At 43.0% G+C, this 22960-nt stretch overlaps 2 protein-coding genes across 4 annotated transcripts; both read left to right on the top strand.

Moving 5' to 3' along the window:
• The first annotated feature begins 1360 nt into the window (after positions 1 to 1360).
• On the top strand, positions 1361 to 10754 carry tyw3 (tRNA-yW synthesizing protein 3 homolog). 3 transcript variants are annotated; one of them, XM_080479931.1, is made up of 6 exons: positions 1361 to 1666; positions 3131 to 3211; positions 3288 to 3386; positions 5682 to 5753; positions 9455 to 9588; positions 9668 to 10754. In XM_080479931.1, exons 1-6 carry the CDS (start codon positions 1499 to 1501, stop codon positions 9822 to 9824), a joined length of 711 nt encoding a protein of 236 aa, XP_080336057.1. In that variant the 5' UTR covers positions 1361 to 1498; the 3' UTR covers positions 9825 to 10754. The 3 variants fall into 3 exon arrangements, with proteins under 3 accessions (XP_080336057.1, XP_080336058.1, XP_080336056.1); XM_080479930.1 differs by having other exon boundaries at positions 1383 to 1666; positions 5613 to 5753; XM_080479932.1 differs by lacking the exon at positions 5682 to 5753 and having other exon boundaries at positions 1364 to 1666.
• LOC308119752 (phospholipid phosphatase-related protein type 5-like) lies at positions 10718 to 15740 on the top strand. The gene is made up of 5 exons (XM_080479918.1): positions 10718 to 11158; positions 12053 to 12185; positions 13103 to 13353; positions 13427 to 13603; positions 15262 to 15740. Exons 1-5 carry the CDS (start codon positions 10955 to 10957, stop codon positions 15550 to 15552), a joined length of 1056 nt encoding a protein of 351 aa, XP_080336044.1. The 5' UTR covers positions 10718 to 10954; the 3' UTR covers positions 15553 to 15740.
• Positions 15741 to 22960: the final 7220 nt, after the last annotated feature.

The raw sequence follows: 22960 nt of genomic DNA, 5'->3' as shown, positions 1-22960 counted from the left end.
TTCCAAGTGAATTTCCCCAAATTTAGCCTTGGTCCTGAATTTCCTCCGTTCTAAAACTCCCTCTAGTGACTCTACTGAGAACAGGATGTTTCTGTGTCTGTGCCTTTAAATGCTAATGAGCTGTGTGTGTTTTCCAGTAGTGTTACCGAAGAGAAAAAAGGGGGTCCACACGTAGATTTAGAGGGCAGCGCTCAACCCCCTGTGGGAGGGTCAAAGTGAGTATCCATTTCGAGAGGGAATGGTTATTTTTCCCAGCATGATGTCATGAAGGGAACATCTCTGATTCTCTTGTACACATTCACTAAAAAGTAGAGCAGGCAAAGTGAGGGAGATGACAGACTTTCTTCACTTCTGGGGTCTCATACACAGGCTATAGGGACACTGATTACTGTTAGAAAACTTTTATAAAAGGAATTTTCATGTATGGGAACTTTTTAAAAAAGTGTTCAAAATACTTCAGTTTTAAGACTTGAGTTCGGGATATCACAGGTTCGATTCCCACAGTGGACAGGTCACTTGAGCAAGACCCTTGACCCCATCAGCTCCCTGGAGTGCTGTAATGAATGCATCCTGAAAATAGGATGGGTCAATGCAGAAAAACACTTTATCCTGTCCAAGGGTCGGGGGGGCATTCTCAGCTAACTATGGGTAAAAGCAAGATACACACTGGACAGGTCAGCATTCCGTCACAGGGCACACACACACACACACACACACACACACACACACACACACACACACACACACACACACACACATCCACACACAAACACACACACACACACACATTCACACAAAGTTAGGGTGAAGTTTTAGTTTACATATAATGAATCTTAAAGGAGTCATATTATCCAGCTTCTCAACACTTTCACATCGTCTCGGTCCAAAAACGTTGTAGTCAAACACTATTTCCCCAATTTCAGCTTTTCCTTGACTTTTAATCCATTTGACTATTGGATCATATGAGCTGCATTCAGAATCTGCTGTGTCTGTGTGAGCTCGACTGGCTCTGAACCACACATGCCCATCTTGGGAAAAGGAGGAAGTACTTCCTCTCGTGGTGCCATGTGCCAGAGCAGAGTGTGATTCCCGGTATGGGGACACATATCACTGTTGGAAAACCATTAGAAAGTGAATTTTGCATAATATGGCCCCTTTATAAATATGGATCATTGTTTGAAAATCTTGTGAAACTTTCCCTATTTTATTAAATGCATATCTTGTACTTTTTAAAAAATATATTTTTGATAATATAAACTTTTATTTGAAACCTCCTCTTGAATCAGTGAAGTGTTGATGCAGTTCCTTGCCGCTCCAGCAGGGCGCAGTGTGCGCTGCTCGCTCCTCTGACGTTTTCAGCGACATAATTAAAAGAAGAAAACACACAAACAGTAGTAGAGAACAGGAAGCGGACTTTCAAAACTCAATCACATCGAAATGAAACCGGCGGAGCTTTAAGACTGGGTTTACCGAGCTGCGGAACCCAGAGGAGGCGGACATGGAGAAGCAGTTCAGCCTGTGGAAGAAGCAGTGTGTGGAGAAGCTGGATGCGAGTAAGAAAGGCAGCGTGGATGAAAACATCCAGCACGTCGTGACTCTGCTCAACTGCTGCGAGCAGTTCTTCACCACCAGCTCCTGCTCTGGTAGGATCATCCTCATCGACGGGGTGAGAGGGAGAGAAACACACACACTCCTGCTGAAACACATCAGGAGAACACACACACTCCTGCTGCAACACAACACTTCACAACAACACACTCCTGCTGCACCACAACACTTCACAACAACACACTCCTGCTGCACCACAACACTTCAGGAGAACACACACACTCCTGCTGCACCACAACACTTCAGGAGAACACACACACTCCTGCTGCAACACATCACAAGAACACACACACCTGCTGCAGCACAACAATTCAGGAGAACACACTCCTGCTGCAACACAACACATCAGGATAACAGGCTCCTGCAGGTCCAGAGCTGCCATGAATAAGTCACATTAATGTGTGTGTGATATTCAAATGACCTCTTTACTTCCCTTGTCTCTATCTCCACACATTTCAGTGAAAGGAATTAATATGTGGAACGGACTTAAGAAAGAAATTAAAGAGTCAAAAAACATAATGGTTTTTAAGAAACAAATCAAAAATATGATACTCAACAAATATGAGAGTGCCACTTGATAGGAGAATCCAGATGAAAGTTGATATTTTGTGTTTTGAAAAAATGAAAACTATATAAAATGTATTGTGTGTAATGTAGATAATATATGTATAAATAATGTAAATGTGGAAACTGACGACAAAATTTGTATATTTGTATAAATTGTAGAGACTTAAAAGAAGTAGAAATATTCTATGCTTATGTAAGTTCTGATTGCAAATTGAATCATTTGTAAAACTGTAAAAGAAACAAAAGACTGAAAATGTATAAAGGGGTAGGAAACATAAGTTTTACTTCAACCTACTCCTTTTCGAATTGTATGTACAGTATATTACTTTCTTTTTATTTTTTATTTTTTTTAATTGCATTGTACAAATTCGAAATAAAGACTACTACTACTACTACTACTACTACTACTACTACTACTACTCGTCTCTCCACACACTTTGTCACCAGATCTGGAGAACAAAATAAGCAACGTTTTCCTAAAATCAATGTTTGGTGTTTATCGCTTTAGATTTAAGTCCCTACTCATGTGTAAATAGTGTGTATCTGTGTGAGTATGATAATAATCACATGCATGTAATGATTATTTGCTATATAGTCATCCGTCCACCTCCTATGCTACTTAAATGCCTACAATTGTGAGAGCGATCTGGATACCATAATAAAAAATTTTTTATAATAATGCTGATATATAAATGTACCATGATGGCAAATGGACAACAGATAAAGTGATTGTTATTCAATAAGTACTGTAGAAAAAGTACAGCAGGTAAATGACTCCTGCTTCAGCAGCTTCAGTACAGTGATGCTGTGTGCAGAGCCTCCACTTAAAGTTTTTTTTAGTCCATGGGAAAACAATGGAAACGGGACATTTTGATGACCTTTCGCTGGCTGTCAGGACGCGCTGGATCTGCTTGGATTATATTTTCCTCCTCATGTCCTGCGTGTCCTCCTCCAGGTGCCAGACAGCACTGATGTGCAGAAGCAGAACTGTTCGTGGCTCTTCGTCTCACACCAGAAGTGCACGGCGGACGAGCTGGTGAGACGCCGTCCTCCTTCTGCTGCTGGATGCTGACCGTGGGACCCGCCGCTTCACTCTCCTCTGTGTGTTTTAGACGTCCAGTCTGGCCCGGTCCGAGGGCGACGCGCTCCTGAAGTTCGAGCCGTTTGTTCTGCATGTGCAGTGCAGGAAGCTGGAAGACGCGCAGCTGGTGGTGAGTGTGACACTCAAACCCACAATAAACTACAGAGAACAGCGTTCTTCACGTGTGTGACAGAATCATGAAGAAATCAACGTTTGATGAATTGTTATTGTACAAAACTTTAGAAAAACTTCCAAACCCCTTTTTAACGCACCGTGCATTGAAATATACAAAAACCATGTCATCTACGTACATATACATTTCTTCTTTTGTTTGTACACAACAAATGATAAACCTGCAGCTTTAATGCTGCTTTGCTTGTAGTAATGTAACTAGTTTTCACAACTTCTGGGCTTTTTTAAAACAGTGTAAACCTCAGTGAAAGAATAGACTATATATAAGATAACGTTACGGAATTCCGCCGCGGCGCATTATGGGATACCCTGTGGTACACGCCGCCATGCATGTGTGTATAAATACCATCTCACAAAAGTGACATGCGACTCCTATAGATATAGATATATAGGAGTCGTCGCTCCTCATAACTGGTGTCTTTTATCACAGCAAAACCTCAGTTAGTCTCGGTGTTGTGGCAATGTGTGCTCCCATCTCAAGCAACACCTGATTCCACAAAGGTTCCTACCTACATTTGTTCCCATTCAGTGCAATTATTCCCCCTTGTGGATCAGTCAGTGCATTACACCCACACAGGCACATAAACTCACCGAAATGGCCATTACATTCGGTTTATGAGAAAACTGCCCCACAAATCAGCATATTTTGTTTCTAATAATTGGAAAAGCCGTCTTGTTTCCTCTACGATAAATACATTGAATTTGGACAATTTTTGAGTGCGGATCTGTGCGAGTTGTTTGCACACCCAGCTGGCTGAGGGTTGTTAGTGTGAATGGATGACAGTTACAACAGTAAGCTGTGAAAAACTCAAGAGTCTGAGTCAAAGAAACTGGCTGCAAGTGTGAATCGGTGACATTTCGATACGGACACAAAAGAGCACCGACCATCCAAACAGGAGTCTCCTGAGTCTTCAGTCAGTTTCTCCTCAGCAGTGTAAATGTTAACATGTCCACTGCATCCTGGTTAATGCTGCCCTATTCCTGGAACTTGTGGTTCTGTGTATCTTTGCTCTTTTAATGACGCCCCTCCTAACTTATCGACATTTCGTCTGCGCTGCTCGATCGTTAAGGTTAACACGCTAATGCTTCCATTCAGTTTCAAACTTCCCACTTTGATGTAACGTGAGCTTCACTTCATAAAATGTAAAACACACTGGCTTCTCTCAACAGCTACAACGAGCCTCAGAATGATTTTGAAGAAACACAAAGGGATCACAGGGCACGAAACGGAAACACAGGGTTATAAAACAACTACAAAGAGTTTCAGAACAACTATATGATGAGACAAAACACCCTTAAAGGTTTCTGAAACAACCTCACAGATATGCAAAACATCCACAAGGAGACAGAAAACAAGTATGAAGAGACTGTAAACAACCACAAAAGACAAAAAACAACCACAAAGAGATGCAAAACAACCGCAAAGAAACTGAAAACAACCACAAAGAGACGCAAAACAACCGCAAAGAAACTGAAAACAACCACAAAGAGACGCAAAACAACCACAAAGAGACGCAAAACAACTGCAAAGAAACTGAAAACAACCACAAAGAGACGCAAAACAACCACAAAGAGACGCAAAACAACTGCAAAGAAACTGAAAACAACCACAAAGAGACGCAAAACAACCACAAAGAGACGCAAAACAACTGCAAAGAAACTGAAAACAACCACAAAGAGACGCAAAACAACCACAAAGAGACGCAAAACAACTGCAAAGAAACTGAAAACAACCACAAAGAGACACAAAACAGCAATAAAAACACACAAAACAACCACAAGGAGACACGCAGAAAGCAAAGACACTCAAAAAAAATTGAAGTGAAACAATGAAAGAGAAGTAAAACGTCCACAACTGAAGTAAACCACCCTCCCAACCTGCAGGATACACAACAAACATGTACTTTGAGCATTTCACTTCACATTATACTATGGATAATTGTTTTGTGGGATAAATAAAGGACTTCACTTGAACAGGAGACAGGAAACTAGGAAGGAGGTTTGCAAATAGTCTGAAAATTGAGCAGAAAGATTTTTGAAACAGTTATTAGGTGCTTGATGGTCACTTGCCCGTCGTCAGCAGCCGGTCTGACGTAGTTTAATGTTGGTGTTGGTAAATCTGTCAGTCGTTTTCTAGTAACCACAAATTGTCCAAAATGATCAGACAAAGAAACTCCTGATGTCCTCGGTCACGACTCTGCCGCGTCTCCAACACGTCTCTTCTGACCTGCAGCACTCGGCGGCTGTTAACTCGGGATTCAGGAACTCGGGCCTCACCGTGGGAAAGACGGGAAAGATCATCGCGGTGAGTCTCAAAGCGTTCGGGAAGTAGTCTTGATAATGCGGCGCTGTCGTGAGACATGAATCAGCTGCAGGTGTGAGATCAGACCTAAGCTTTCTCTCCTTCACTGCTGCGTCTCCTCGGCTTCATTCTCTGATGAAGAGTATAAACGGCGTCAGTTAAAGGTTCCTTAAAGGCTCGTCTGCAGGGTGAAGCTCGCCGAGTGAGACGATCGGATGTTCTGCTGGGATCCCCTATTTTATTTTTTTTGTGATCTTTTCAAACGTGACCTGCCGTGTAAACGTGATCAGACCGGATGTTTTCGGGCCCCAGAGCGCAGAAGACGACGCGAAGGCACGTTATTTACACATGGCACACCAGTCAGCGCCAGGGTTGCCAGATGTGACTCACTGTTTTCAGCCAAAACAACGTAAAACCCAAACACCTCAATAGAAATAATCTCAGCCTGTGTAGGAATCATGTTGAGACCGTAAAACTATTGTATATGTAATAATGAACTCTCCATAAATGTACAAAATAAAATTTGGCTTCCCAACTGGGGGATACCAGCCTTATCTGGCAACACGGGTCAGCCTGTGTAGATTCATTTTCTAGTGGTTGTTAAATACGAGCCGACAAAATCTAGACGACATGAGGAGGGAAAGAAGAAGAAGAAAGAGGAAAGAAGGAGAGCACAGCTTCTAACATTCTGGTGGAGCCGCTTCCTCCGGCGTTTATCCATAACGTCAGTCACACGTCAAAGACAAAACATTTGCATGTAGAAAAAAATCTGAATTGGTACCACATGTGATGGAGGCCTGGGTCTGGGTCTGGGTCTGGGGTGAAAAAATCTGAATGAAGTTTTCCCACGACCACAAAACAGGTTGGATCTGAGTCACTGTGAGATAAACATCAGAATTGGGTCTCATTTCCCTGCCGTGTGAACGAAGCCTCAGAATCCACATTACATATGAAGCCTTTGTGACTCACTGGTAAAATCTCATTCGTGTCAACAAACCTTTCAAAATAGGTTCAGTTCCTTATAAAGACACAGTTTTGTTTATTATTTCTTTTTGTATTTAGCCAGTTACCCAACAATGTGCTGTAGTGTTTTTAACTTCTTTCTTTTATTTATTTTTAATGAATTCATTTAAGACATGTCAAAACATGTGTGCAAGCACACACTGATACACACACACATATATATATATATATATATATATATATACAGCTATGTTCAAAAGGATAGCAGTGTTTTTAAAAAAGTGAATAAAGCTCAAAATCCTTATAATATTTTTTATTTTCTTTCATTAGGAACGCTGCACATGGTATTGCACAACAAAAAAGTATCAATATTTAATTACTTTACAGAATATGAAGGAAAAGGTGATATTTCTGTGTTCAAAAAAATAGCATTTCTCATTACAAACTCAAATATTTACTAAATAAACTGAAAAAATATTAACATTTAGCAATCCTGACAATTACTTAACTAATATTTCGTTGAATAACCCCTGTTTTTGATAACTGCTACACATCTGTGCTGCATGGAGTCAACCAACCTCTGACACCTCTGAACAGGTATGCCAGCCCAGGAAGATTGGACAACCTTCCACAATTCCTCTGCATTTTTGGGTTTTGCCTCAGAAACAGCAAATTTTATGTCACACCACAAGTGCTCTATTGGATTAAGGTCCGGGGATTGGGCTGGCCACTCCATAACCTCGATTTTGTTGGTCTGGAACCAAGATTTGGCTCGCTTAGTGGTATGTTTGGGGTCATTGTCCTGTTGAAACACTCATTTCAGGGGCATTTCCCATTCGGCATAAGGCAGCATGACCTCCTCAAGTATTGTGATGTATCCAAATTAATCCATGATCCCTGGTATGCGATATAAAGGCCCGACACCATGGTAAGAGAAACAGCCCCATATCATGATGCTTGCACCACCATGCTTCACGGTCTTCAGAGTGTGCTCTGGCTTGTATTCAGTGTTTGGGGGTCGTCTGACAAACTGTCTGCGGCCCTTGGATCCAAAAAGAACAATCTTACTTTCATCAGTCCACAAAATGTTTCTCCATTTCTCTAGAGGCCAGTCGACATGATGTTTGGCAAATGCAATCCTCTTCAGCACATGTCTTTTTTGCAACAGTGGGACTTTGCGGGGGCTTCTTGCTGGTAGATTAGCCTCACATAAGCGTCTTCTAATTGTCACAGCACTCACAGGTACCTTCAGACCGTCTCTGATCTCCCTGGAGCAGACCCTTGGCTTAGTCTTTGCCATTCTGACTATCCTTCGGTCCATTCCAATGGTAGTCTTCCGTTTTCTTCCACGTCTCTCTGGTTTGTCTTTCCATTTTAAAGCATTGGAGATCATTTTAGCTGAGCAGCCGATAATTTCCTGCACTTTTTTATACGTTTTCCCCTCTCCAATCAACGTTTTAATCAAAGCACGCTTTTCTTCTGAACAATGTTTGGCACGACCCATCTTTCATCAGTTTTCACAGAGAATTGCATGCTCAACATGTGCTGGCTTCATCCTTAAATAAGGGCAACCTGATTGACACCTGTTTCTTTCACATAATGAATGATCTCACTGATTGAACTCCACACTGCTATTTTTTTGAACACGCCCCTTTTACTTAATTAGTCAATTACACAGACCGAGGAGTATTCATATCATCAAAGTTGGGTCTGTTGGTTCCTCTGACTTTGCTACACCTGCTGGTAAATTATTTTCCATTTATTATTATGTTTTATACCAAAAACAGTGATTTATCTGGTTAGTCGTGTTGGACTGCTATTATTCTGAACATAGCTGTATATATAAAGTCTTTTGATGATCTATAGAAATAAACAAGAACATCACTCGATAAAGCGCAGACCTTCGCCAACGCCACATTCGTTAGCCGTTAGCTCATATCAATGCTAACTAGGTGGGTCAGGAATCTACATCGCTGAGCAGGGAGCGTCTCCATGGCAACAGACGCTGAGCTCCTCCGTGAGGTCCTCTCTCTTCATATGGGAAATGTATTTGCAGTATTTGGGGGGATTTATTCGGAAACGTTTAACTGTTAACGTCCCAAAGTCTAATCGAATGGTCCGCGGATGATGACAAATCATCCCTGACAATTTCGTGCAGTTCTGGTGAGTCGTTTATGCGAAAAGTTGGTCAAATAAATAAATAAAACAATAAATACACGCAGATGAAAACATAACCTCAGCCAATTCTTGTTGTCGAAGTTAATTAAATTAGTATTTTATGAAAATATATTTACACAAAATATCTCATCTATATCCAAGTATACTCACGCTGATACGTACTGATATTTCTAGTTGAACATGCCTGGAAAGGGAAACAAAGAAGTGGAGGAGCTGGTGGAGACTCTGCTGGTCTCCTGCTTCCTACTTCATCTCCCACTTGGTCTCCCTCCAACTCATCTCGGACCTTAGTTCAGGACCGTCGTTCCAGGAAGCTCCGGCCCTCAGTCCACTGCCGCGTTTATTCTGCATCCATTGTAAATGTAAAGGAATGAGTGAAAGATGGCAGCTTTCCAGCGGTCTGGATGACTCCGCCCCCTGCCTATAATGTTTCCTCGGTGCTCGCTCAGCACCAGTCTGGAGAAGCTGGAGTCGGCCTGAGGCACCAGAGCTTCAACAAACAAATGGCATGTCTTTGTTGTCCACTCTGTCAAAGGTCACCCCGGTGTGTTTTGTGCCTGCAGGCGGTCCGCAGCACGCACGGCCTGGAGGTTCCTCTGAGCCACAAAGGAAAGCTTCTGGTTGACCACGACTACGTCCGCTTCCTGGTACAGATAGCCAATCAGAAGATGGAGGAGAACCTGAGGCGGATTGACAGGTCAGTCCGACGCTCTCTGAAACCGATCGCTCCCTGAAACCTTCTCACAAGAGGCTCACCTTAGCGTCGTTCTCTGCAGGTTCTACCAGAGCCTCCAGATGGCGCTGCCGGCAGAACAACTCCAGAGGCTGCAGATCGCAGCTCCCCCCAGCTCACAGGAACTACCGCCTCCACCTCCCACACCGCAGACTGTCGAGGGGCGAGAAGGAGGGGACGCATTGAGAATATGCTTATGAACACTGAGAACCTCGTCTCAGACTGACTGTTGCCATGGTGACAGGACTGCAGCATGCTGGTGCTGCAGGCCTCTCTGGACCTGTGTGTACACACACACAGAACTATTAATATAAACCTGCTGCCCTACCTGGATCCATTCAATTCTCCACAGGTACGACTCTACATGCAGCCGTTATTTTTTGGTCAAGACTCTGGATGCTGGATTTGAAGACAATACATTATAAATGTATTAATTTAAGACCAAATTCTTGATTTTGCTGCTGCATTTCACACCGTTGACTGGATTATTGTGAAGGTTTCTCAAGCACTGCAGTACCTGGTTTATAAAAAACAAAAAACAAAAAAAACAGTTTCCTTCAGGTCGCTTCAAGCTTGTAGTAGTAATTCACAAGGGGAGTTCCTCAAGGCTCCATCCTAGGCCCACTGCTGTTTATCAGATTCTGGACTGTGCAGATTTCACATCCAGTGCAAACACATATGGACATTTCCAGAACTTTCAGGCCCAGTTCAGGCCGGGACTTCCTGCTGCTCAGAGAAATAACGCAAAAACACTGCGACTGGCCTTTCGCTGGTTGATGCTCCAAATATTGGAACTAACTCCCTGGAAACGGCACGATTGCTCAAACAATGCTTGTTTTTATAATCTTCCTATTCCCCATTACTTGTAATTGTCAAATTGTTTGTTGTCAAAGTCTCTGAATGGCCTTTTTGCTGAAGTGTTTTGTTGATTTTCTAGTATCTGCTGTTCTACTTCAATCAATAAATCTGAGTTTTTCCAGCTGTGCCTCGAGGTTAAAAACAGGTACGTTCTAGCTGCTTTCAATAGATAGAAAAGGTGGAGTCGAGTTCCTTCCAGAAGCTTTGCCGTCTCGCCTCTTCCCCTGTGCTGAGTGTTTCTTTCGAGTTCAGTCAGACAGAATGATGATTCAATAAAGTCACAGCAGCGGAAGGACGAGGTTTCTCCGTCAGCTCGTCTCCCTCCATCGTGGAGTTTGGTGGTTTCTGGACCAACGCTGTACGTGACCGCACAACCGACGCAGATCTGAAAGCGTCATTAGACTGGATCGCTGAAGAACATCTGGACTAGGTTCCTTTGCTTCCTCTGGCGGCGCCGCAGACTGTCGGGACCATGCTGTACTTCCAGGTGGTGATCCTCGCCGCCACGCTGATGCTGGTTTACTACTGCGAGTTCACCGACACGTTCAGCCCGGCGCAGCAGGGCTTCATGTGCAGAGACCCCGCTCTGACCAGACCCGACCCGGGACCGGAGCAGGACAGCCGGATCCAGCCGGTCATACTGTACTCTGTGGTGGGAGGACTGCCGGTCGTACTGGTGAGCCTGCGCTGCTCCTTCTAATAGCGTTTTAAAATCTATTAGATCATTTTTAAACTGTGTAAAGATGTGCGAGCACACGATGTACCTACATGCTGTTTTTTCTACATACAATATAAGCATATTTAAAGGAATGTACAAAAATATTTGTTTTGTCTATTCTGATAGAATAAATGTGTCTATTTTGTCATATTTTTAATAAAGTCCTTCCATAATCATGATTATTCTTTATTATATAGCACTACATTATTTTAACAAAATATATGTAATTTATATATTTTCAACAGTCTCACTATAATAGTTCTAACATGTTTAAATGAGGTGTTACTGATTCATGTTCATTGTAAAAATAAAACGAGTTGATTGTTCTAATATAAAGGCCTATAACTATCATACCTTTTTATTTCTTTTCCTTTTTAATTATTTTTTAATGTTTTTCTATTTTTCCTTTTTTTTGGCCCATTTTTTGGTTCTTTCTTTTCTTTTCCACAAATCTCTGGCTGACTTAGCAGTTTTACGTAATTTAGCTATTTTTATCCTGGAGATTTGACCATTTTTGAAAATCACTGTGGAATGCAAGTAAAGTAAAAATGACAACAAAATGTTTATTCACTTTATATATTCTGAAAACTTCAGGGAGCCGCTACACACTTGATTGTGCAAAGATAAATTCAGTTGAGGATTGAATACGTCACGCCAGCCTCTCTATCAGCTCACTCTGAGTGTCTTAAGTTACAAGCTACACAAACTCTACAATCTTTTTTTATTTATTTTTTTTTAATGAATAATTTTGCTTGGAATCGGATCTCATTTCTTTGGAGATCTTTGTTTCGGACCTGAAGAAGCAAATTACTGGATATTTTGTACTTTTTTTTTTTTTTTTTTACTCTACAGATCTCTGGCGTTGAGCTTGTTATCTTCCTCCTCCAGTACAACTCCAACCACCTGTATGACCAGGAGAAGGTGGTGGTATTGGGGGACTGCTGCTACGTGAACCCCATGATGCGCAGGACGTTTCGTTTCCTCGGTATTCTAAATAAGTGAGGTGGAATAGGTAGACTGCTGAAAATCTGTACTTAAAAGTGCCCCAGTCCATTTAGCCATGTGATACAAGTTTTTACCACAAGGTGGTGTATTGAGTTACTCAAAGAAGACTTGGCTGGAAGGTATTTAATCAACAGATAAACACAATCGACCCAATTTTAAACAAAGTACGAATAATAAGCAATGGAATGAATATTATTAATATTGAAATTCACCCACAGAGCTCAGCTGGAAGGTGTTTTTATTAGTTCGAGTACTTGGGGTTGCTGTATACAAAAAAAGGTCAATATTGATTAACATCAATGTTATCTGCCGTGACGGTGTTTTCATGACGACGCATCACAACTTCCATCTCTCAAGAAATGAATAGACAAAAACACATAAATAACACTTGTTTGTTCTCAAATGTCCAGATGTGACATTTATCAGTCAAAAACAGTCGTAATGGATGTTTTTCTTGCGACTGTAGCAAGTTTCTGTTTGTCATCCAGTGACACCTAGTGGCCACAGTGAATACTGCTATATTTTGAAATACAGGTCACTTGTTAATACAGGTCGCATGAGCAGGAAACACACTAAAACTAGTGAAAAAATGGTAACGGTCATATTACTAAATAACTTGACATGCACAAATCTATTTGTTCAAAATGAACCACGGACAATATTAAGGAAAAATCATTTGACAGCATACGGTTTTTTTATTGTTACATCCTTAACACGCACAGGCACATTCACACCTCGGGGCAATTTCGGGTCACCAATTAACCCGACATATTTTTGAACTGTCTGAGGAAACCAACACACACACATGGATAACATGCAAACTCCACACAGAAAGGCCCCGCCCAGTATTTAAACCAACGACCTCTAACCTTAAGTTTCTGATGGGTTTGGTTCCAGGCGTCTACGCCTTCGGTCTGTTCACAACAGATATCTTTGTCAATGCGGGGCAGCTGGTGACAGGAAGTCTCACTCCTTACTTCCTGTCAGTCTGCCGGCCCAACTATACGGCTCTGGGCTGCCGGGACACGGCGCAGTTCATCGTCCAATCGGACGCGTGCACCGGCGACCCCGACGACGTGGCGAGAGCCAGGAAGACCTTTCCCTCCAAAGAGGCGACCCTGAGCCTGTACCTGGCCGTTTACCTGGCAGTGAGTTCAAACCGTCGTGACTTCAACCCAAAGCGTGGCGAGGACATCCAGTGATGGTGTGGTCTCTCCTCAGATGTACATCATGACCTGCGTGGGCTCCAGAGGCGGCCGTCTGGCTGGACCCCTGGTCAGCCTCTCGCTGGTCAGCGTGGCCGTGCTGACCGGCATCAACAGAGTGACCGAGTACAGAAACCACTGGAGGGACGTCCTGGCGGGTCAGGTCATCGGCGCTGCCATCGCTGTCTTCCTGGTCAGTCTGGTTCTTTTAACCTTTGGTCAAACACGTCGTCTCCTGCTGTCGGTTCAACGGTCCTGTGTGGCCGAGTGATCCACATGTTTTCAACAGCCCAGGCCTCGGTCTGACGGTCTGAATTCTATCTGCTGTGTGAAAGAGTCCAGATGGAGTTTAGATTCTCCCTCAACAATCTTCAGTCTGTCTTATAGTGAAGAACCTTTGACCTTTAAGAGTTCTGCTCAGGGTTAAATAACTCAGGAGAACTTTGAAGACTTCAGTCTGCTTCTTTAGAAAGTCCAGGTCTGGTTTTAAGAAATAACAACCTTGGCCAACAAACGTTGGCCAAGAAAGTTATGTCTTCGTCTGCGTGTATTTATTTATTGGTTTGTATGTTCGAATTTTACCAACTTTTCACAAAAGCAACACAAAAACTGCCCAATACAAAGCGGATGAGAGAGGCACCTCATGGAGGAGAACAAAAGAGATCTGCATCTGTTGCCATGGAGACGCTTCCTGCTCAGTGATGTTGCTACCTGACCTACCTACTTAGCGTCGATATGAGCTATCATGCTAGTGATGCTAACTCGGTTCTGCAAACAAATGTGGCGATGGCGAAGGTCTGCGCTCTCCCGAGTGACGTTCTACTGAATGCCCGTTAAGGTCACACTTCGGATCTGCTGTGATTTGTTGTTTTCAAACCATCGACGAAAGGAAAAAGAAGGACAAAATCTAACATGAGCAATCTGAAATGTCTTAAAAAAAAAACTAGGGTAGTCATAATTAAGCTATATGTTAATGTAATATTCCAGCGGCTCGTTTTCACTCCTGACACCTGCAGTTTGTCCTCTGTGTCGCTCGTGACCCATATTCTGACCAGAACGCTGACTCATCAGGAAACACTTTTATGAAGAAAAAATGACTCTGCTCATTTTTCAGCTGTTGAAGGAATCCTGTTGAAGGCCGATTTTAACTGGAGCCACGCGTTTCAGTTCAGTCTACTTTCCCCACAAGGGACAATTCATCTGGAGCTTCTCAGTGGACATTTCCATTCATGCATTCAGTCAATGAATAAATAGTCGATAACGGAATCATCGATCTGTCAAGACGACAATTAAGCTTCGGACATAAAGGAATGTCAGAACAGCAAAATAAAAACCAGATGAGATAAAAGACAAAGCACATAAGTTAAAAAACCCATAAAAACAGTAATAAAATAAGACTAGAAATCAATAATGTCTTCTAAATAAAGTAGTTTAAAATGGGTGTGGTCTGTGTTTAGGAGCTTAATAGCAGAGGGAATGGAGGATTTTAAGTAGCGGTAGCAGCACCTGCTACTTCCTAATGACGGGGTTAATATTGTCATTGGTCAAAATACTGTGACTGATCTTCGTGACACTCTAAAGCAGTTCTTCAGTCCGTCGGTCCTGCACATCACGACGGTGCTGGCTCTCATGGATTGAGGCTCTCTGCTCAATAGAGACTCTGCCTTAATGGATTAAAACGCTGCAGGACAAACACGCAGGAACACCACTTGTTTCTGCTCCAGCGCACAAGAATTAGTGTTTGATGTGCTGAATGCTGCAGGGCAGCCTCCGACCGACCGAGAGCGGTGGAGTGCTTTGTCTTTCCTCCACATCCTCACGGACCCTGATGATGTCTTTGTGTCGTCGCAGGTCGTGTTTGTGGCCCAGCGCTTTAAGAAGAGACCGTCCATTCCCCGAAGTCCGTCCGACGAGGACACGGCGAACACCGACGAGGCCTCGACTCACCTCAACCACACGGACGAAAGCAGCCACAAATACGTGGTTTCACAGGTGAAACATCCAGAGAGTCGCACTGCGGCTGAGAACTGTGAAACGCTCAGGTCCACAGAATCTGAGGCGATTCTTCACAAAGGTCCACTTCTACCCAGACGGATCCGTGCGTCCGGGAACGGAACGTTCACCTCTCAGGTTTTCTGCTGATGGAAGGTTTTGTTCACCAGTTCAGATATTTTAGAGTTGGTTATTTTTATATAAGATCTGTAAACTGGACCAAAGCTACACTTATTGCAGAACCCACTTCCGACTCGTACATTAGTTTTGGTGCGTGCAATCAAGTTTCTTGTATTGAAGCGTTTCCATGTTTGAATTAAAGCAACGGGATGAAACTCAACGATATTCGTCTGATTATGAGAAGTTAAAGCACAACTTTACCCGAGCTTTTCCTCTTTCAATGTGAAGCACAAGGATCTGCAACCTTTATGACCAAAAGAGACATTTTTTAAAAAAAAATTCCACCAAATCAAATGTAACTGGAGCCACTAAACATCTTTAACCTTTAAAACGAGGCTGACGGCTTCTAAAGGTTCATATATTACAGACATTTTGAAACAAACTGTGTCTCGTGTTGCATTCATGAAGTTTTAATTCCATTTCAGGATGGTAAACATTAGTAAACATTTCATTATTACCGCTGCTAGGAGGTTATAAAACCATCCTGTCTGTTAAGAAGATACCTCCAAAGCTAATCAGCCGATCTTCATGAAAATGAGTAAAAAGTTACATTTTGATCAAAGGAAGAATCCGTTACATTTGGTGGTGATCAGGATCAAAGTGATTGTTACTATAGAAAATTTCCATTTTGCAATTTATTGTCTGATCTTGGTTTTTTTTCAAATTATGAAATAAAATCACGTGATCACCGAACTAAATAAATGAATAAAGTCAGTTGGTCTGGACATTTCCTGTGTCCATGTCGGGTCTTGGCGGAGGTCAGAACCTCTGATTGGTCTTTCAGCTGTTTTTGTTCATTATTTCAGTGATTTCTCAACCCCCCCCCCCCCCCCCCCCCCCCCCCCCCCCCCCCACATTTTTGACATTTAAAAATATTACAGAATCCTTTTCAAAAAGTGACAAAAGGTCAAAGTTGAAATTACAAAAACAAAAAGACTTGACAAGCAGCAAACGACTGACTGAACATTTTCCTCTCCTGTTCCTCCAGAGCACCGGATCCTTCACTGAAGTCACATGACTGTGACCCCACCCACCCCCTCCACCTCAGGACCGGACAACACCGCCAAGCAAGGGTCGGGCCAGAAGATATCTCACAGGGGGGAGGGTGGGGGCGGGGCACAGGGCTGGGGTGGGACACCACAAACTGAAGACATTACAGGCTGACGCTCTGATTTCAACACTTTATTCAGTGTTTTGGAGGACGTGTGGTCAGACTGAATGAAGGACAGGATATTAGTCTGGAGACGCTTCACGCTGGTCTCGTCTGGCGGTTAGAAGTCATTTAGCTGACGACGGTTCAACACCGGCGCTGCCGACGGCGCCAACATGAAGCTGCAATTCCAGGTTTAAAAACGCAGAAAAGTTTTGTGAAATCTTCTGGAAGACAAAAGAAGATTCTGTCGTCACTTCAGTAAAGTCTGCAGCTCCAATGTCTCCGTGAGCAGACAGACGGTCCTCGTCCATAACGTCTCATTAACTCTTTGTGGGACGTCTTGGTTGTTAATTTCCCTTCTTATATAAAGCAGCTGGAATTCAGTCACTTCAGAGATCTAAGTTCATAATAATTACTTTTTATTTCTATTTGTACTTTTACTGATAATGTTCTGTAAGGATGGGACTTTATCTCCAGGAGCTTTTGGAAGACATTGAAGTGTTTTATTTATAATAATATTAATATTCCGAGTGTTGCACTTCTCCAGGTGCTTCATCCTGAAAAGGCAGAAGACGTCTTGTGGAGCAGCGTCTCACTACGTCTGCTTCACCTCACGGTTTTGAAATCTCAATGTGTGTGAGCAGCGAATGTACTGGAGGGTTTGGAGGCGGGGAGGACCACAGCAGATCATCCACAGCAGATCCACCACAGCAGATCCACCACAGCAGATCCACCACAGCAGATCATCCACAGCAGATCCACCACAGCAGATCCACCACAGCAGATCCACCACAGCAGATCCACCACAGCAGATCCACCACAGCAGGTCCACCACAGCAGGTCCACCACAGCAGATCCACCACAGCAGATCCACCACAGCAGGTCCACCACAGCAGGTCCACCACAGCAGATCCACCACAGCAGATCCACCACAGCAGATCCACCACAGCAGATCCACCACAGCAGGTCCACCACAGCAGATCCACCACAGCAGATCCACCACAGCAGATCCACCACAGCAGATCCATTTCTTTCTGCTCCTTCTCGCCCTCCTTCTCTTCCTGGTCTTTTATCTCCACTTCTGCATGAGCTGCTCCGTTTGCTTCCTGCTGGACAGCCTCCACACTGTTCTGCTCTTCCTGGATGTCTGAGGAGGCGGTGGTGTTCTTCATCCTCTCCTCCTCCAACAGTCTGCTCCTCCTCTTCCTCTCCTCCTCCAATAGTCTGCTCCTCCTCTTCCTCTCCTCCTCCAACAGTCTGCTCCTCCTCTTCCTCTCCTCCTCCAACAGCCTGCTCCTCCTCTTCCTCTCCTCCTCCAACAGTCTGCCCCTCCTCTTCCTCTCCTCCTCCTACAGTCTGCTCATCCTCTTCCTCTCCTCCAACAGTCTGCTCCTCCTCCAACAGTCTGCTCCTCTTCTTCCTCTCCTCCTCCAACAGTCTGCTCCTCTTCGTCCTCCCCCTCCAACAGTCTGCTCCTCCTCTTCCTCTCCTCCTCCAACAGTCTGCTCCTCTTCTTCCTCTCCTCCTCCAACAGTCTGCTCCTCCTCTTCCTCTCCTCCTCCAACAGTCTGCTCCTCTTCTTCCTCTCCTCCTCCAACAGTCTGCTCCTCCTCTTCCTCTCCTCCTCCTCTTCCTCTCCTCCTCCTCTTCCTCTCCTCCTCCTCTTCCCCTCCTCCTCCAACAGTCTGCTCCTCCTCTTCAGTGAGTTCAGGTCCTTCACACTCCTCTTGGTGAACGGTGCAGTGATTTCCTGGTCACGATGGAGACGTTAAAAAGGTGTTCCTTTGAGTTTCCCTCCTTCACTACTGAAGAGGTTCAATAAGACAATAGACACGTTTCTATGGCAAAAGACCTTTTTTTAACAGAACTAAATGATGTGCCACTAAAGAAGATGGAGGTCTGAGTCTGCCAAGGGTGGACTGGTCCCACTATACCTTCTCTCTCAATCAGCAATCCAAAATAAATATTACAGAGGATAAAGCTCCAGGATGGGTTTTAATTGAAAGGGACTCACTAATCTCCTACCAGTTCACACTTTTATTTCACAAACTGGGGCTGAAATCCCATTTAGGAATCCGCTGTTGGAGTTTGCGAGGGGAACTTGGAGAACATCACACCAGATTGTAAAAGAAAAATCCTCCTTCACTAAGAAGTTTTCTCTGTGGCAGAACAAGTTATTGAAAGTGGGTAAAAAAAACTCTTTACTGGAAGACATGGGTCGAGGCGGGGATAATATATATTGAGGATGTTTTTGAGCTTAATAATTTTATGTCTTTTGAGGAGGTGATGGCCAAACAAGACTTTTGGAAATATCTACAACTAAGAAGCTGGATTCTATCCTTACTAAAGAAACTCCCAATAATATCATGCACAGCAATACAGGGGCTTTTTCTGGGCAGTCAGCTGGTGAGGGGAAGAGCATGAGAAGGCGATCTTGGAGGCGAGATAACTGAAGACAAGTGGAAGGAAGTTGCAGGTCCTGGTGTAAGACATCACGGGAGGCCCAGACTAGACTGATAAGCTACAAGATTATTCATAGAAGCTATTGGACTCGCTGTAAGATGGCTCAACTCAAACTGAGGGAATCGGATACGTGTTGGAGATGTGAAAACAACAGAGGTACATTTATACATATGTTATATGAATGCCAACTGACACAGATGTTATGGGGAAACAATTGTGCTTCTAACTGAACAATAGACAAGAAGTATTTTGGAAGATACGAGTACTCAATGGTTAACAGGAAGTGGATATGGTTACCGTAACGTGTGTGTATACGTGCGTGTCTGTCTGTGCGTATGTATATTTGTATGTATTTATATGTGAATGAGTATGTATTGTATGCAACTCAAGATGACTATGATAAAAATTCTGAAGCCAAATGTGATAGGAGGTTAGGATGAAAGTAAATGTGGAGGACACTGCCGATGTGTGAACAGCTGAGATACGATGGACACTGCCAATGCTTACCCTGTTTGTACTGATTAACCTTTTTTTTTTTTTTTTTTTTAACTCTCTAGTCTTGTTGTTGGAACGCTGTCCAGGGCCAGATGCGACGTCGGAAGACTACACGAACATTTATTACTAATTGTTCTAACTATACTGGTACTCAGCTCGTTTGCTAATATAAAACAGACTGGGAGAGAGGAACTGGATGCAAAGTAGAGTTGTATTGCTAAAACCCGGTGCTCAGATCGATCCTCAGACAGACACAAACGATCAGACACATTGCTAGGCACGATCGAACACAAAAATAAGTAGCTGAAGGTCCTCCTTCCTTCACAGGTGCTGCCCATTTTTCTTTTTACCTTACAACACTTGTGCGGAAATAGCCGTGTCTTATTTGGGCATGTCTGGAAAGCCCCTCCTATCATTATTTCATTCCTTAGGCGATCCTAATGGTGTCCTCTCTTTGGTCTATTTTGGGCTTCTTCCAGCGTCTTCCAGCGTCTACAGCGGACACAGTTATAATCGCCCATGGTTGCATTCCAAGTTTTAAAAAACATTTAAGAGTTTAATACATTGCTTTGGTATAACTCGCATGCATAGTATGTTTGCTTACACAGGTTTTCTTAATACAGTCCACGAGATAATAAAGATAATTTTTCAACAATATATATGTTAATATATTGAATTTTTGCTCTTTATTTATATGTTTTGTATGGTTGTTAATGTTCAAAAAAGCAATAAAAACTGAATTACAAAAATTACGGTGCCGCTGGAGCCTTGTAATATACTATACTGGACCATCTGAACCACTGGACTCTGACTGTCCGGCCAAGCAGCCCAGTGAGGTCCGGGACGTCCGTCTCCTGCTGCCGGATCCTTCGTCTCCATATTCCTTCACTCTGCAGGTCAAACCCAGTGACTTTTGCTTCACGAGCTTGCAGCGTGCGCCCAGCGGACAACGTGTTTGTGTTGACGTAAAGTCCCAACAACCTGGGCCGTTAATAAAACGTGTGTGAAATATTCTCACTTTTCTTTTTTTTTTTAAACCTGAGGTAATTGATTAGTCGTGTCTTTCATCTTTCATCCCTCGGTCTTTTTCTTTTTGTGTGTGTGATGGGAATGGTATGGACTAACTGGAACCAGCAGGTGGCGGTAATGCAACTTTATGGATGTAAACTGCTGTTAAATCCAAAAGAAGAAGATTGGTGGCGTCGACTTGTTTTTTTGGAACACGTTTTGTTTTTATGCACAAATAAAATATAAAAACACAAAAACAAAGCCTCCCAACTCCAACCCACCAGACAGCACGTTATCCATTCAAACAAGAAAGGCAAAATCTAGTCCAATTAACCAAAACAGTAATAACAAAATAAATAATTAAAATAGTACTAACACAATAATGTTAACAGAGTTAGAAAAAAAAAATAAAAATAAAAACTAGATTAATAAAACACGATTTAGCAAAGTAAAACTGAAAAGGATTTAAAAAAAAAACAGTTGTAGTTTGTCTCCAATCATGAGTAAAGGGAGACCAGCCATCTAAAGGCCGTTATCCTCGGCGTCTGTCGACAGTCACAGGGGGAGATTTAGTTCCATTCAGAAATGTCAGGGTTGTGTAGGGTGGACCCAAACGCAGACTCAGCCAGCTCCAGAAAAAACTGACTTATTGTCACAAAGTCCAGGGAACACGAGGAAAACACAGGGACGAGAGGGGACGATCGGGACGACGAGGCGAGACATGATGAGGAGATGATCCGACAACAGCGGGAGAGGAGTTTAAATACACAAGGAAGGGGTAGACACAAGCGGAACATTGGTTAATTGGAAACACGAGGTGAGACACACAGAGACCTGACAAGAAAACTGACCTCTCCAACAGCAGAGTTCTCAGCTCTGCAGGTATATAATTGAGGAAAAGGTGTCCAAACTGTTAAAAGTAATGTATCTTTACTCTTTACCGCAGCTTGGAAATAAAACCAGACTCACAACTTATTCAGTTTATTATATCTGAAAAGTAAAGCTGACACACAGGAAACCATTATTCAGTATAGCCGAACCCGAATCCAAAGTTGGTTTTTTTTTCAGCTTTAATTGTTCGCTTTGCTTCTGCATTTAACTGTCCAACTATAAAATGTTAGATTTTTCTTTAAAAAGTCACAATATGGGACATTTCTGCAAATCAGAGAGACAATATTTAACCGTCGTAGCTCAAAATCAGAAAGTTATCCAACTTGGCCCAGAAAGTTTAGTCCTGCAATACAAGTGTTCACCACAAGTTGGTGCATTGAGTCACAGAGAGGAAGAGGAGCAGGAGGAATAGAAAAGACAACAATGGATGAAGCTGTGGGCATTTCCCTATATACAGCTCCTCAATACCCTTCATTGGATAAAATAGCTCTGTAAGATGGACTTCTGGAGAGATCGTCCATCATCCTGAGACTATGAGCACAAAAGATTTGCTTTTGTTTGTGTTGTAGGACGATCGCCAGATCAGCGTAACCGGCCCGAGCTAAACCTTTTTTTAACTGTTTAAAGGCTCTGTGCATGCGCTGTGGAGGGGGTGAAAATAGTTACAAAAGTAAAAATTTTATTTTGTTCGTTCTTTTATTTCCAGTTGCGTTTATTGACGCAGTTCAGTTCCAGTTGAATTGCTGTTGATGTTCCTGTTGCCCGTGTTGTTTGGAGTTCGTCTCTTCACTCAGGAACAAAGTAAGTTTTGACTTTATTATGACGTGAAATAAACTGTTGTCATGCCTCCTACAAATCCATCGGACCTGTCGCATGCATTGAAATAGGTGCTGGCACAATTACTTTTATGTTTCAGGGACCTTTTTCTGGATATTCCCTGGTAATAAGTTAATCTTTGCTTTGTGTATTATTTGATTAGTTTTGAACTAGATTTTAAAGTTTTTGCTTGTAAAAAACATGGATTGGTGCATGTAACAAATCGTCTGTTGGATTTTTGTTTCAGGTTCCCGACGATGTCGACCGAATCGAGCAAAGGACGGCTGGACAGACCTCCAACCTGGAAGGGTGGCGTCAACACAAGGGGAGGATCGCCGGGTCTGTATTTAAGGACTGCACTGGAAAGGGAAACCCGGAGCGACTCGTCAAGAAGGTCCTGAATGTTGGACGACGCCCAAAACCAGCATCCAGAGCCATGGCTGTACATATCCAGTACGGAATAGATAGAGGACCCTGCTTGTGACATGTTTCTGAAAGAGATAATTAAGCACCTTTCACATATTTAACATTCAATAAGACGAGGCCAAAACA

This window comes from Lipophrys pholis (assembly GCF_963383615.2).
Source record: "Lipophrys pholis genome assembly, chromosome: 1".
NCBI lineage: Eukaryota > Metazoa > Chordata > Actinopteri > Blenniiformes > Blenniidae > Lipophrys > Lipophrys pholis.
The sequence above is the reverse complement of the archived record's forward strand: the minus strand, read 5'-3'. Positions and strand labels throughout refer to the sequence as shown.